The 16695-nt window shown below is 41.8% G+C and overlaps 1 protein-coding gene across 1 annotated transcript in view; it reads left to right on the top strand.

Annotated features, from left to right (window-relative positions):
- The window catches only part of TNFSF11 (TNF superfamily member 11), a 222745-nt gene that overhangs the window by 73092 nt on the left and 132958 nt on the right, over positions 1 to 16695 (top strand). The window contains exon 2 of the mRNA XM_078657288.1: positions 558 to 722. Coding sequence (XP_078513414.1) covers positions 558 to 722 — 165 coding nt within the window. The remainder of the gene's footprint in view (positions 1 to 557; positions 723 to 16695) is intronic.

Consider the following 16695-nt stretch of genomic DNA (forward strand, 5'->3'; position numbering starts at 1 on the left):
TGTACAGTACAGCTGGGTTGGAGAAACCTAAGTGTGCATGTCAGTTTGGATGGCCTGAGACAGCCAAGCAAACTGACATGCGTACTTACAAGTGCACATACCAATTCTCCTCCCCCCTCCCATGGCCCGACCCGCCACTCCCTGCACATGCTGGCTCAGAGCCAGAAGCTAAAAAATAAAACAATGGTAAGATAATGTTTTATTTTTCAGCTGCTGGCACTGAGCCAGTGGGGCGCGGCTTCTACAAACAAAACCCTGATGCCTCCAGCGGCTGAGCCATGTTGCCTCATTGAGAATTTAGTGCTTTAAAAATGCACACAACATCGCGTGCTACGATATTTAAAGCTCACCGTGGCCTGTACAAGTTAGGATGTGTTATTGAAGTAATTTGATTAAATAAACAACTACTTCACCCGGTGTAGAGTGTACTTGGGCCATATTAGAAACAAACTACAACCAGAGCAGCTATTTTTAGGCCAATATAAAGGTCAGTGCATTTTAGGCTTTTAGAAAACTGTAAAATTATGATAGATAATATGTGTTGTATTTCATTGCAGATGGGTTCGGAAAGAACGCTCAAAGACGAAGAACACGCAGCATGCCTGAGAAAACTTTTTCAACTCCCAGAAAGCTCTCATTTAAAAGACAGTGTGCAAGAAGATGATGAAAGAAATTCGGAATGCAGAGAAATTAAACACATATTTCGAGCAGCAGTTGAAAAGGTAAGCACGTATCTTTTCCTCCAGGCAGAGCAGTCAGTGTTGACAACATGTTTATTTTCTGCAGCATGGGCAGATTTGTATGTATGCCTTTCATGTGTCACAACATACTATTTTCTTAATTGAGTATATTTGCCAAATTCTGTGTAATGTCTTTGAAAATCCGAAATTACGTGCTTTATCAGTTGAAATGAAGCATCAAAACTCACTCATCATTATACTTCATTCAAGGGAGAAACAGCGTGCCCTCTTAACTATGACTATTCTTGAATTGAAATGTTGTTGATATAGCTAAACACTGAGTAAAAGATAAGTGTCCTAACCATAATTTACCCTCATGCCACTCAGGGATGGTGCACAAATGAGGCGACTAGCACTGCACTGCAGATGGTCCCAAATTTCTTGATTGTGGTTAACCAAGTCTACATCAACCCTTATTTGTGTGCGTCCCTTAATCTCATACCCACAAGCAAAAGCATATTTCGCAATAGGAGAGAACATAATGTTTCTGGTCTGTAGATCTGTCGAAATGCCAGGCTGGGCAAATGATGGTTCTTTATGGTTTTGCTATACTGACAGCGTCGTGCTCACGTCTGCAGAGAGTTTTGTAATGTAAACAGAGATTTCATGTACGCATATGTTGGTGATGGTTTAATACGTGTACTCTGAATCCACATTCATAGTGTTGACTCACTCATTTCTGTGGCCTATCTCTTTGTTTAATGCTCAGAGCAAAAAATGATACCTCGCTCCGGTGTTTGACCAATACGAGCACCCTGCAGACTTTTTAGTGATTCTAGTCTCCATCCAGCAGTGAAAGGCCTGGATTGCAGGCTATGCCAAATGTGTCGAAATGTTTTAAAAATGTACTTGTTCAAGGGACAAAATGCAACTTCAACCTACTTGGCCCGTAAAAAATCGACTTCTCCCACCTACTGCTTAAATAAATAAGATGGTTGGAACAAACACACTTTTTTTTTTAATTGAAACTGTCTAACAAAATAAATGCTCTGCAACAATGCTAAAGAAATACCTATTTAATTGTCTTGCTACAAATACTTATCCCTCCTATGGGGAGCTGTTTGGGTGCAACATTTGTGCCTTTTCAGAGTAAATGTTTCATTTTTTTTAGGTTTCCTCAGTTTAACCCTAGGCTATGATGGCATACAAATAATACTGTCACTGCACTTTTGAGAGTGAGTTATTTTTCTGGAATTGTAAGCTGTGAAATAAAGGTTGCGCGCACATATGATGTCCTGTAGGTGCATTTCTGCAGCCTATTATTAAAACCCTGAACACACGGGCAATGATTGGTGTCAAGGACTTGCAGAAAACAGATAGAATGTTGGGATGAGCTCCTTTCTTCTGACATTTCAATCATATTGTAACCTACTTTTTTTAAGCACCTGATAAACATAAATCTTTTCACTGTTCTGTCGATCTTTTTGTGTTCTGGTTCTTCAGCTTGGGTTCTCTCATTACTTTCCTAACTTTTTGCTAACGTCATTTTTATTAGTTGATTTACCCTTCATATTTATTATTTTATGCAACTACTTCTCATTTCTCTTCATTTGTACTCTTCTTTGTACTCTTCACCCTCACCCTCACACACCCTCACTCACCCTCTCACCCTCACACACCCTCTCACCATCACACCCCCTCACCCTCACATCCCCTCACCCTCACATGCTCCTCATCCTCACACCCTATCACCCTCACACACCCTCACTCACCCTCACACCCTCACCCACCTTCACACACCCTCACTCACCCTCACCCCCTCACCCTCACCCCCTCACCCTCACAACCCTCTCACCCTCACTCACCCTCTCACCCTCACTCACCCTCACCCCCTCACACCCCCACACACCCACCCTCACATCCCTGCACCCTCACACCCCCTCACCCTCACACACCTCCTCACCCTCACACCCCCTTACTCTCACACACCCTCACACTAACACCCCCTCATCCTCACCCTCATGCACCCTCACCCTCACACACCCTCACCCTCACTCACCCTCTCACCCTCACACACCCCCTCACCCTCACATCCCCTCACCCTCACATCCTCACCCTCACACTCCCTCACCCTCACACCCCCTCACACACCCCCTCACTCACCCGCTCACCCACACTCACCCACACTCTCACCCTCACACCCTCAGACACCCTCTCACCTACCCTCATCCACCCTCACCCCCTCACCCCCTCACATCCCTTCACCTTCACCCTCACACCCCCACACCCTCACCCTCGCACACCCTCTCACCCTCACACACCCTCTCACCCTCACACCCCCTCACCCTCACATCCCCTCACCCGCACACCCCCCACCCTCACACCCTCACCCTCACACCCCCTCACCCTCACACCCCCCTCACCCTCACACCCCCTCACACCCCATCACCCTCACACACCCTCACTCACCCTCACATACCCTCACTCACCCTCACCTTCACACCCCTCACTCACACACCCTCACCCCCCTCACCCTCACACCCCCTCATACACCCTCACCCCCTCACACCCCCTCACTCACCCTCACACTCTCACCCGCACACACCCTCACACACCCTGTCCCTCACCCCCTCATACCCCCTCACCCTCACACCCCCTCACCCCCTCACTCTCACAGACCCTCACCCTCACACACCCTCATTCACACACCCTCACCCTCACACACCCTCACCCTCACTCACCCTCACACCTCCTCACCAGCATAGCATAACAAAACATAGCATAACAAAACACAGCATTGCATAGCATAACATAAAAAGCATAGGATAGCAAAACATAGCATAGCATAACAAAACAAAGCATAGCATAGCAAAACAAAACATAGCATAACAAAACAAAACATAGCATAGCAAAACACAACAAAGCATAGCATAGCATAACAAAACACAACTAAACATAGCATCGCATAACAAAACATAGCATAACAAAACAAAGCACAGCATAACATAACAAAGCACAGAAATACAAAACATAGCATAGTATACCAAAACATAGCATAACATAACAAAACACAACAAAACATAGCAGAACAAAACATAGCATAACAACATAAAACAAAGCATAGCATAACAAAACAGCAAAACACAACAAAACATAGCATAGCATAACAAAACACAACAAAACATAGCATACATAACACAACATAGCATTGCAAAGCATAGCAAAACATAGCATAGCATAACAAAACACAACAAAACATAGCATAGCATAACAAAACAACATAGCATAGCATAATAAAACAAAGCTTAGCATAGCATAACAAAACATAGCATAGCATAACAAAACACAACAAAACATAGCATAGCATAACAAAATAAAGCACAGGATAGCAAAACTAAACATAGCATAGCATAACAAAACAAAGCATAGGATAGCAAAACAAAACATAGCATAGCATAACAAAACATAGCATAACAAACAAAACATAGCATAACAAAACACAACAACACATAGCATAACAAAACATAGCAAAACACAACAAAACATAGCATAGCTTAACAAAACACAACAAACATAGCATAGCAAAACAAAACATATAATAGCATAGAAAAACATAGCAAAACATAGCATACCCAACACAACAAAACATAGCATAGCATAGCATAGCATAACAAAACCTAGCATAGCAAAACAAATCATAGCATAATAAAACACAACATAACATAGCATAGCATAACAAAACATAGCATAGCATAACAAAGCATAGCATAGCAGAACATAGCATAGCACAACAAAACACAGCATAGCATAGCATGACAATTCAAAGCATAGGATAGCAAAACATAGCATAGCATAACAAAACAAAACATAGGATAGCAAATAAAAACCATAGCATACAGCATCATTCCGCACCACCACCATAGCATAGCATGACAATTCAAAGCATAGGATAGCAAAACATAGCATAGCATAACAAAACAAAACATAGGATAGCAAATAAAAACCATAGCATACAGCATCACTCCGCACCACCACAGCATCACTCAGGGGCACCACAGCATCACTATGCGCTACCACAGCATCACTGAACGCAACAGCATCACTCGTTCGCCATCACAACATCACTCAGCGCCACCACATCATCAATCTGTGCAACCATTCAACAACACCTGGTTCAAATATGTTCTCTCAATGTTTCAAGCTTTATTACAAATGTAACAAAAAGATGTTAATATTTCACTTCTGTTCTTGGATTTTCGTCACAATAAAATACACTGAACATAATCTTCACAAAAGTTATTAACAAAACTTTAAGCTATTGCCATTATAAATTACAATAACTTTTATTTAAGTATTAATTATGGAAAAAAAATGAAAAGCCATTGTTATTTGTAATATCAATACATGTGAGTCACGTAGATACAACACATATTGCATTACAAATGCTATAGGTTTCACATTTGCGAAAGTTATAACTATTGGCATTGTAAATGACAAAGCTATTAATTTCGCTATTTTCAAAAACAAAACATATTTATTTTGTAACAAAATGCGCTTCTAAGGCAGTATATTTGCTTTTAAGGTGCATACTTCATCACTAACCTTATTAGCTGTGATAAACAATCCTGTTTGGCAGACCCAAATGATGTTGGACAGCAGTTGCTGCATAAACCTTCAAGCCTACGATTTACAAACACACCAAAAGAATGTACTAACAAAATAACCTAGTGGTCACCAATTCTTATTCAGATGCTACAGCCCTTGTCATTTTTTCAGGTAATATTTTCTCCCCATCTCAGGCAGGCTAAGCAGTATTGTAGAGCAATTTGGAGTGATGCCCCTTTTTCGTTACACAGAGGGCACTTGTCACATTTTAGAGAAAAATCTTGCTTTCTTAGAAGCAGACCTTCCTGTGGTTTATGTTCTGCTTATACCTGAGAGATGCCTCTCTCACATGCTATTATTCTAAGGGCACTGTAAAGGCTTGTATTCTGCTGAGCCCCACTGAAAAGATTTCATTTTGGAATCCCTGAATTCTCCACAGATTAATATCTAAAATAGGTATGATCAATGAATAATGAATAAACAATATCGATGGGGTAGACTACCAAGGACAGAATGTTGAAAGTAAAAAAATTGACATGCAAGACTAGATTTTCGATACCTAACTCCACATATATGTACCTATGTGATACATGTATCCTTAAGGTAAATGGACATGAAGTTAGGAATAATGAATCTATAATTCTGTATATGCACTTACCTTTCGATATTTTGTCCCTAGATAGGCTGTCTTCGATATTAGTATGCCACAATATTGTTGGTGATGATATTCAGTAGTACAATCTGAAATACATAAATAAGGACCAATTTATTCTGCTTTTATCGAACTTCTTTAAACATATTTACTAGAGGGCACACTGGTTCACTACTTAACTCAGAAAACCAACTCCCTGGCGCATCATGGACAAACACAAAACTGTTGTCTCTCTATTCTCATGTAAACTTGCAGCACCCAGTGTCTTAACTGTGAGAACTACTCAGCATTATCACGTAAGCCACATTTCCTCCTTTAAAGAAAACACCTTTTTTAATTAGAAAATACAAATAGTATCTCTTGTTTTCCGATGGTATGCACTGTTACATAAAAGTAAAAGCAATGTTGGTAAAAAAAAATAATCAGCCGTCTGTCATTAGAGCATGCCTTGTTGATGCAGAAGTCTGCGGTTGCAAAACACAGCTAGGTGATGTACCCCTTTCTGCACAGTCTCTGGTCCTACACACGAAGAGGTAAGAGCACTGCTTGCTATGGACTGTGAGCACTGCTGTCAGTTTCTCATAGTCGCATGACAAGTGTAAAGAACTGTGGCGGCCATTTTGTAGGGTTTCATCCATGTGGCAAAATATACAGTAAGATAATGTACAAATTAAGTGTAAAAATATATTTTTCTTAAGCATTTCGAGTCCGAATGTTAGTGTTTTTAACTCCAATAGTTTTGAAGATGACCCTTTGACGTCCTCAGCAGTACCTCTGTAGTTCGGAGGAAGTCAACTGGTCATCGTTGGAAATACATGTGCTCTGAAAAGCAGAAGGATTTTCTTTTTCAAAATCAAAGTTGGCATGCGAGGAAACAGCTTCCCTCATGTCCCAAGTTTAAATATTTGTTTGTTCTGATGTAACACCAGCACACTGATGCACAGCAGAACAAAACTGAAAGCAGACAGCGCTAATGGTACGATCCGTTTTCACTTTTGATCATTACAGCGGTCCATAACTCTGTCCTCAAACACCGATTTCTGCAGGAGAGGCATCGCCGTAAAAGGAATAATGTCCCCTTTCCAGTGATGTCTCTCTCAAGTGGATCCCTGCTTGGGGTTTTCCTTCATAGGGTGATCCTCAACTATGGATCCTCTCCACTAGGGCGCCAAGAAAGGCAGAAATGAATCAAATCAGAGAGAGTGGGACTCACCACAAAGGATTCGCGTTGTCCATGATTTGATTTCTTCCTGTCACTGGCAGTAGGCCCAGCCATACAATTAAGGTACTGTTTTCATTGGGACAAGTGTGGGAATGCGGTGTGGTAGGAAATTTGTGGATCCCTACAGTTTCCAGAAGTTTACATCACAAACATGTGAGGTAAATGTGTAATTTTAGGCAAAGTTTAGGTTCACAGAGCATTGGGGTTATGAAAGAATTATGAGATCCCACACGTGCCCCACCACACTGGACTCCCCCGGGTGTCTAGTATCAAAAATTTTGGGTTTTAATAGTTATTCCTCTGTGGCGGCTGAGTGGAAAAATGTGATCTGTAGTTGTTGCACTTTAGAGCTTTTCCTGTTGTGGTTGCTGGGCCAACCCACACTAGTGGGGTACCGTTTTTATCGGGACAAGTATGGAAATGCTGGGTGGTATGAAGTTTGTGAGCCTCGTAGATTCTGGAAGTTTCTCTCACAGAAATGTGAAGAAAATGCATATTTTTAGCCTAAGTTTAGAGTTTGCAAGGCATTCTGTGTAAGAAAATGTGTGGAATCCACACACTACACAACTCTGGATGCTCCTGGGTGTCCAGTTTTCTGAAATGTTTAGGTTTGGTATGTTTCCCTGGGTGGTGGCAGAGCCCGGGCCAAAATTCTGCAGCTGCCCATATCACCAAACTAGGGCTGTTTTCTCTCGTAGATTATTAATGTCACCACGTGGTGTTTTGGGTCATTTTTTGTTGCTAGTGCTAGGCCCAGCCACACAAGAGAAGACCTGTTTTATTGGGAAAAGTGTGGGAAAATCAGGTGGTAGGAATTATGTTGACCCCTCCTGAGGAAAATGCATGATTTTAGCCAGGTTTTCAAGCTCTTATAGGTAAGAAAACGTCATGGGGCACGCAAGTCACAGCAACCTGGATTCCCCTGGATGTCTAATTTTCTGAAATGTTTGGATTTGGTATGTTTCTCTGGGTACAATCAATCAATCAGGGGAGGAAGAGTGCTGATCCATTCAGTCTCCTTAGGAATAATCAATAAATCACGGGGGGAAGGATCACTTGTCCTGCATAACCAGGGTATGCAGGTTGATGTGGGGTGTCTCCCAAATAAAAGACCCTCATGCACGTGTAATTTTAGGTTCTCGTAGCGGTATATGTTGTCTCCCCGCTCCCATTGACACGTGTGTGCATAATCCTTGGGTCAGTATTTTATGCACCCTCCGCCAGGAGGTAATAACCCTTGGTTAAAACAGTAGTGATCGTGAATAGTGGGTGATAAGTGCTCAAGGAAGGTTTTTTAAAATACATGAAAGAACAGACTGAATCTTTAATTGGTCTGGGTTCGGGTATACTCCAATGAGTAGGTTTTCTGGTGTGCAGCTATGGAATGATTAGGAATTCAAGCGCACTGATTATGGTGAGGTTAAAACGGTCGACATGTTTCAGCCCTGTTCGCCTATGTAGGTCAGTGGGCTTTCTTCAGGACCAGAGGGAATAAGTGAATAAAGTGGAAAAAGAAAAGGTTTTGACCTGTTTCTTCAGTTGGTGATAGGTCGCATTGTACCTGTAAATGAAAAACAATTAAATACATAACAAGGGGAGAGGGGTAAGGGGAAGACACACTTTGCGTACTCATAGTACAGTTATCAAAATCACTCAGATTTTGTAAAAACACCTAAAAAATGGCAATACTTTATCCAGATTCGTACTTAAGTGGGGTGTCAACTCTCTCATTCTCATGCTTCTGTGATGCATGCTGTGAGCAGGAGACGAGTGAGTGAATTCTGATGCTGGTACATGAAAAGTATCAAATGTGGCGCTTTTATTCTGGTGGATTCAAGAGTTGCCGTATACATTACTGTGATTTTTTACCCTTTATATTCACCTTTATTCAGAAATCTTTAAGGAAAACAGACTGTTGCCTACTTCTGTTTACTGGTGCGCGCAGCGCGAATGCGGGGCTCCTGTTACTCGTTTTCTACAATGTGCGCTCAATAATAGGAGCGAATCGTGATAAAAGAGTGACATGTTGTATTTGTGCGGGCTCATTTTGCTCGTTGTCTACAATGTACGCTCAAAGGTGGGGAGCGATTCTTTAGGTGAAAGCGGCGGAGGTGGCGACTTTTAAAACATACCTAAAGAAGTGACTGTTGACACTTCGTCGGGTTGGTGGCAAAAGTAGGGAATGCCTCACTGCGGGAAACAATGATAACGGCAATGAAGGATGGTTTTAATATACTTGCGATTCAGTCGGTGAAGAAACGCGGGAACCTGGAGTCGCTACCTTGGGCTCTTCTCCTCCTGCGCAGCTTGTGCTGTCTCTGCCTCTCTCAACCCGGATATGCTCACGGGTTTGTTTCCTAGGTGCTTTGTACACAGTTAATAGAAAGCGAGGAGTTACTCGCCTCCTGTTCATTGAGTTGGAAAGGAAGTTGGAAGATTTAAGATAATAAAAAAAAAATGAATATAAGTATACTTATTTTTAATAAGACTGGCAACTCGATGTATTTGTGTTATTGTTTGTGGGGTATTGGTTTGCAAACACAATTAATACTGAATGTCATGTTGCAGGGGGTGGGCGCCATATCTGTGGGGTCAGAACAGGTAGGTTGCTAGTTGTTGCGTTACTGTTTACACCTTTTTATTGTTATTCATTTAGACTCAGCCAAGGAATTCCATCATTCAAGCCAATAGTGTCAGTATTAAGACGATGTACCCAGCGTTGCTCTTTTTCAAAAAGAATCTTCGCCGCATTCTTGTCTATTACATCAAGGGTCTCCAGGATGACCCATTGTAGGTCAGTGGTGGAATGTCCTGATTCTAGATAGTGGGTGGACATTTATGTGGTCATCTTTTTGCAGTTGATATTGCTTCGATGTTCACAAAGTCTTTGTTTTACTTTACGGCACGTCATGCTGATGTACCGCATTTCGCAAGGGCAGGTAATCATGTATATTACGTGGCTTGTATTGCAGTTGGTATGCCGTCTCATCTTCCACTTAAAATCAGGTAGAAGTTGCAGTTCTTTTGTAGGTTTTGTCAGATTGCAGACTGAACAGGCCCCACACGGATAATGGCCTGTTACTGGTTGGTTGTCCCACAGACCTGGTCGATCTTTCAGTTTTTTGGGGGGTGGTCTAGTGTGGACTAGTAGGTCCTTCAGATTCCGACTCCTTTTGTTGGCAAACCTCGGTTTTGGCCAATTGAGGGAGTTGGATGTAAGGATCCTCCAGTTTTTGTTTATGATCTTTTTGATGTTATTGGTCACTCGCACTTTTTTCAAACCAACTGCCAAGAACAGTTTGCTTTCCTTCAATAGCTTTCATCCTCGACCCTTAAGGGAGAATCTCCCTTACAGCCAGTTCCTCCGATTGAGGAGAAACTGCAGTAAAACCTCAGATTATAAAAAACAGGCCAACGATCTGCGTGAGAAATTGACAATCCGTGAATATCCAAAGAAAGTCATCAACAAATGTAAGAAGCGAGCTCGGAATCAGCCCAGAGAAGCCCTTCTAGAAACTACACCAAAACCACCAGATAATAGGATCATGTGTGTTACGACCTACAGCCCAGTGACCAATAACATCAAAAAGATCATAAACAAAAACTGGAGGATCCTTACATCCAACTCCCTCAATTGGCAAAAACCGAGGTTTGCCAACAAAAGGAGTCGGAATCTGAAGGACCTACTAGTCCACACTAGACCACCCCCCAAAAAACTGAAAGATTGACCAGGTCTGTGGGACAACCAACCAGTAACAGGCCATTATCCGTGTGGGGCCTGTTCAGTCTGCAATCTGACAAAACCTACAAAAGAACTGCAACTTCTACCTGATTTTAAGTGGAAGATGAGATGGCATACCAACTGCAATACAAGCCACGTAATATACATGATTACCTGCCCTTGCGAAATGCGGTACATCGGCATGACGTGCCGCAAAAGTAAAACAAAGACTTTGTGAACATCGAAGCAATATCAACTGCAAAAAGATGACCACAAAAATGTCCACCCACTATCTGGAATCAGGACATTCCACCACTGACCTACAATGGGTCATCCTGGAGACCCTTGATGTAATAGACAAGAATGCGGCGAAGATTCTTTTTGAAAAAGAGCAACGCTGGGTACACCGTCTTAATACTGACACCATTGGCTTGAATGATGGAATTCCTTGGCTGAGTCTAAATAAATAACAATAAAAAGGTGTAAACGATAACGCAACATCTAGCAACCTACCTGTTCTGACCCCACAGATATGGCGCCCACCCCCTGCAACATGACATTCAGTATTAATTGTGTTTGCAAACCAATACCCCACAAACAATAACACAAATACATCGAGTTGCCAGTCTTATTAAAAATAAGTATACTTGTATTCATTTTTTTTTTTATTATCTTAAATCTTCCAACTTCCTTTCCAACTCAATGAACAGGAGGCGAGTAACTCCTCGCTTTCTATTAACTGTGTACAAAGCACCTAGGAAACAAACCCCTGAGCATATCCGGGTTGAGAGAGGCAGAGACAGCACAAGCTGCGCAGGAGGAGAAGAGCCCAAGGTAGCGACTCCAGGTTCCCGCGTTTCTTCACCGACTGAATCGCAAGTATATTAAAACCATCCTTCATTGCCGTTATCATTGTTTCCCGCAGTGAGGCATTCCCTACTTTTGCCACCAACCCGACGAAGTGTCAACAGTCACTTCTTTAGGTATGTTTTAAAAGTCGCCGCCTCCGCCGCTTTCACCTAAAGAACCGCTCCCCAACTTTGAGCGTACATTGTAGACAACGAGCAAAATGAGCCCGCACAAATACAACATGTCACTCTTTTATCACGATTCGCTCCTATTATTGAGCGCACGTTGTAGAAAACGAGTAACAGGAGCCCCGCATTCGCGCTGTGCGCACCAGTAAACATAAGTAGGCAACAGTCTGTTTTCCTTAAAGATTTCTGAATAAAGGTGAATATAAAGGGTAAAAAATCACAGTAATGTATACGGCAACTCTAGAATCCACCAGAATTAAAGCGCCACATTTGATACTTTTCATGTACCAGCATCAGAATGCACTCACTCGTCTCCTGCTCACAGCATGCATCACAGAAGCATGAGAATGAGAGAGTTGACACCCCACTTAAGTACGAATCTGGATAAAGTATTGCCATTTTTTAGGTGTTTTTACAAAATCTGAGTGATTTTGATAACTGTACTATGAGTACGCAAAGTGTGTCTTCCCCTTACCCCTCTCCCCTTGTTATGTATTTAATTGTTTTTCATTTACAGGTACAATGCGACCTATCACCAACTGAAGAAACAGGTCAAAACCTTTTCTTTTTCCACTTTATTCACTTATTCCCTCTGGTCCTGAAGAAAGCCCACTGACCTACATAGGCGAACAGGGCTGAAACATGTTGACCGTTTTAACCTCACCATAATCAGTGCGCTTGAATTCCTAATCATTCCATAGCTGCACACCAGAAAACCTACTCATTGGAGTATACCCGAACCCAGACCAATTAAAGATTCAGTCTGTTCTTTCGTGTATTTTAAAAAACCTTCCTTGAGCCCTTATCACCCACTATTCACGATCACTACTGTTTTAACCAAGGGTTATTACCTCCTGGCGGAGGGTGCATAAAATACTGACCCAAGGATTATGCACACACGTGTCAATAGGAGCGGGGAGACAACATATACCGCTACGAGAACCTAAAATTACACGTGCATGAGGGTCTTTTATTTGGGAGACACCCCACATCAACCTGTATACCCTGGTTATGCAGGACAAGTGATCCTTCCCCCCGTGATTTATTGATGTTTCTCTGGGTAGCAGCTAAGCTAGGTTCCAAAGTCTGCTGCCACTCACATTGTAAAAAAGTGTACATTTTGTCGAAGAAATGTGATGCCTTCAGACCCCTTTGTTCTCTTGTGGGTTGTTTTGTGTCGCAGGCGCTAGGACCACCCATGCAAGTGGGATATAGGGCCATATGTATCATCAACCTGATTTGCGATTCTGAAATAGCGATTTTTTAGAAATCGCTATTTCAGAATCGCAAATAGGGATGTATGTACAAATTCGCAATTTTTTTGCGAATTCTTAGTATTCCTTAATTGCGATTCGCAAATTGCGAATCACAATTAAGGAATACTTTCCCATTCATTTCAATGGGCAGGAGGCCCATAGGAATGAATGGGAAGTTATTCTCAATTTGCGATTCGCAATTTGAGAATCGCAAATTGAGAATAATTTCAAGGGTGCCGGGTGTCCAAAGGACACCCTGTTGCACCCCTGAAATAAACATGGGTGCACATGTGATGCACATACATGCCCTACGGGCATGTATGTGCGTCACATGGCACTTAGAAAAACGCAATAATGTGCCTTTTTCAAGGAATTCGCAAATTACCACCAACTTGAAGTTGGTGGTAATTTGCGATTCCTTAAGGACAATTTGCATTTTTTTTGCTTCATACATTGCATTTAAGGAATCGCTAAATTTGCGATTCCCTAAATGCAATTGCAAAATAAGGAATCGCAAATTTTGCGATTCCTTGTTTTTCACCAGTTTTTCCTTAATACATATCGTTTGGCAAATTTGCATTCGCAAACGCCGAAATTCTGCGAATTTTGGCGTTTGCGAATGCGAATTTGCTTGATACATATGGCCCATAATTTTTATCGGGAGGCATGTGGAAGCAGAGAACAGTAGAACATTTGTTGTTACCGATTGGATTTCTGTTAATTTTTTGATATTCAAATGTAACGCAGTGTGCAAGAAAGAACCCCTTTTTCAAAATGCCCTCTGATTCACATGATAGTAAGGGTAACCCCAAATTCAGAGGAACCACTGTTTCTAAGCCTAATATATTATGAACATTTCAGAAATACATACCCATGTTTCCTTTATTAGATTGTATCATATGATTTGCTGCTTGGTGGGTACACGATTAATAATCATTAAAAGCTACTGCTCATTTGTTGGCTCTGGGTTTCAAGTGCTTTTGGAAAACCTCCATACCCTGGGACCTGAAGATCAGTATATTGTTTTTGTAAATGGGCCGTTGTGACAAGAAACATACCAATAAAAATGTTGCCACCAATTGCTATTTATTTCTGATTATTTTCATTATTTTTTTGTTTTAAATATTAGTTTCTTTGGGGAAAACGTTCAGGGATCTACACAAATGAGCCTTTGCTGAATGCTGAATTTTGTAAACTATTCAGAAATGTATAGTTTTCTAGGATCACCCATGGGGTTCTCCCCTGTTTCTACCACAAAATTGAAAGTAAGTAGAAACCAAAAAAAGTACTACCTCTTTGAAAAATACAAAAAACTGTGGTAGATGCAACTCTGCTTGTTCCTGGAACCTGGGAAGATGGTGATTCTAGCATAGCAAACCTTTAATTTGTGGCATTTTTAGAAAATAAAAGCATACACTTTTTTTTGTACAGCATTTGTTTCCCATTGTTTCCAAACACCCCACAATTTAGCTGTATTTTGGCTGTTTTCTTGGTGTGTTTCCGTGGGTGCCTTTAGAATCCTAGGATGTTGGAAAAAGGACGCAAACTTGGCATGGATAACTAAAGTGGAAATACTTTATGAAGGTGTAAATGCATATACCACAAATGTAAAAAAAAAAAGAAAAGGGCTGCAGTGGACATCTTTACTGGTCCCAGTTATATTGCCCGAAATACCAGTTAAAGTACGTTGTCTCCTTCAAAACTGAGCAACATAAACGATGCAAGTTCGGGCCCAATTATTGAAAATATATGAAGATGATGCAAGATTAGCCTTTTTATTAAATTAACTTTTTTTATTTGACAGTAATTGCATTATTTTGTAAAATGCGATGATCTGCTCATTGTTAAATTAATGTGGCTAAACATGTATGAAGAAAGTACAATGGAATAAGGTGTCATTAGAAAGTGCAACAATTCTTTATTAGTAGCGAACATTGCTGTTCTAAAGTCCTGTGTAGTTTGAGAGACAGTAGCGGTCTAAAGCCCTTTTTGTACATTATTGATATTTTAAATACTATCTATGGATTGGTGTAAAATCTCTGGGGAGACACTTAAGGCTGTCTCCAGCCTAGACCTAAAAAATTATGCTTTGCTAAATGATAAAGTGCATCTCAGTTTTTTTCTCTTCTGCAAATCAAAAAGGCATATCCGTAGAATCCTTATTATAGACGTTTATGTATATATTCTGAATAGCTACGCAAAATCCAGTTGTTCCTGGTTGTAATTGAAAGATTGACCATCCTGTGTAGGGGGTGCTGAGAAATTGTGAGGGAGCGCATGAAGCAGCTTGTGAATATGATGAGTGGATTGAAGATGGTGGACAATTATTTAGACCCGAACTTAGGGGGTCATTAGGATCGCGGACGGACTTGAGTCCGTCCACGACCCCAGAGTAGGAGGGAACGTCCACATGGACTGCGGTGTTCCCTCCGTGCAGATTAGGATGTGACCTCCAGGGTGGCGGTCACTTCCTCTATCTTTAACATTGCGGCGGGTGCAGCTTCAAGCTGCACCCGCCGCAATGTTAAAAATGCATGCACCGCATTTGCGTGCACAAAGCGGCAGGCACCGTGGGGTGTCTGCTGCTTTGTGCACGCAAATGCAGGGGGGTACCATAGGTACCCCCCATGTGCACCCCCCTTCACCCAGGGGGCCCGCAACGGGCCCCCGAAGTGAAGGTCCGTATGCTTTTCCACGGCAGAAAAGCCGCCGCGGAAAAGCATACATTTTACACCATCCTAATATGGCTGGCGGTGTCTGATAGACACCGCCAGCCATGTTAGAGCTTTTCCGCCGCGGTTGTAAGCCAACCGCGGCGGAAAAGCGGCGGACTGAAACCAGGACCCACCAGCCATCCTAATGTGGCGGTGGGTCTTTGGTGGGTCCGCAGAGGATTTTCCGCATCTGCCGGGCAGGCGGTGGCTTCCGCCGGCCGGAGGATGCGGAAAATCCTCCATCATATTGTGCCCCTTGGAGTTGTTTTGAGAGGCTCACACATAGCGGTTAGAGCCTGGATAGATCTGTTGTTGGTGAGGAGGACACTTCCCAGTTAAAATAATAGCCACTGTTATGACTGAATGCAAGGACTATGTGCAGAATCAGAAATTGTTGTAACGACAATAATACAACACAATCTAGTGCATGTATATTTGCTGATCGTCCTCCGGGGCAGCAAGGAGTAATATGTTATGGTGTACCCAATTAAAATGAATGTAATCCCTCTGTACTCTTTCATCGTAATTCTTAAAGGCTTACTTTGTTATTCCTGGTACTCCCAGGTCACCAATTTTCGGAAAAAGAGATGTATGGTTAGAACATGTCTAAGAATCTAACAATTGTACTGGGAAAACAATGTTCACAAGGAACTCATTTAAACATTTAAATAACACATTTTTGGCAATTAGATAGTTTGCCCAACCTGATAGCAGAAAAGAAACTAATTATACTGGTTTTATCCTAGTTATGTATACTCTGACAAGCTCACTAGCCATCCAATTAATTCTAGCCTATTTCACTGAAGTA

Source organism: Lissotriton helveticus, chromosome 8, assembly GCF_964261635.1.
Source record: "Lissotriton helveticus chromosome 8, aLisHel1.1, whole genome shotgun sequence".
In the NCBI taxonomy this organism is placed as follows: domain Eukaryota; kingdom Metazoa; phylum Chordata; class Amphibia; order Caudata; family Salamandridae; genus Lissotriton; species Lissotriton helveticus.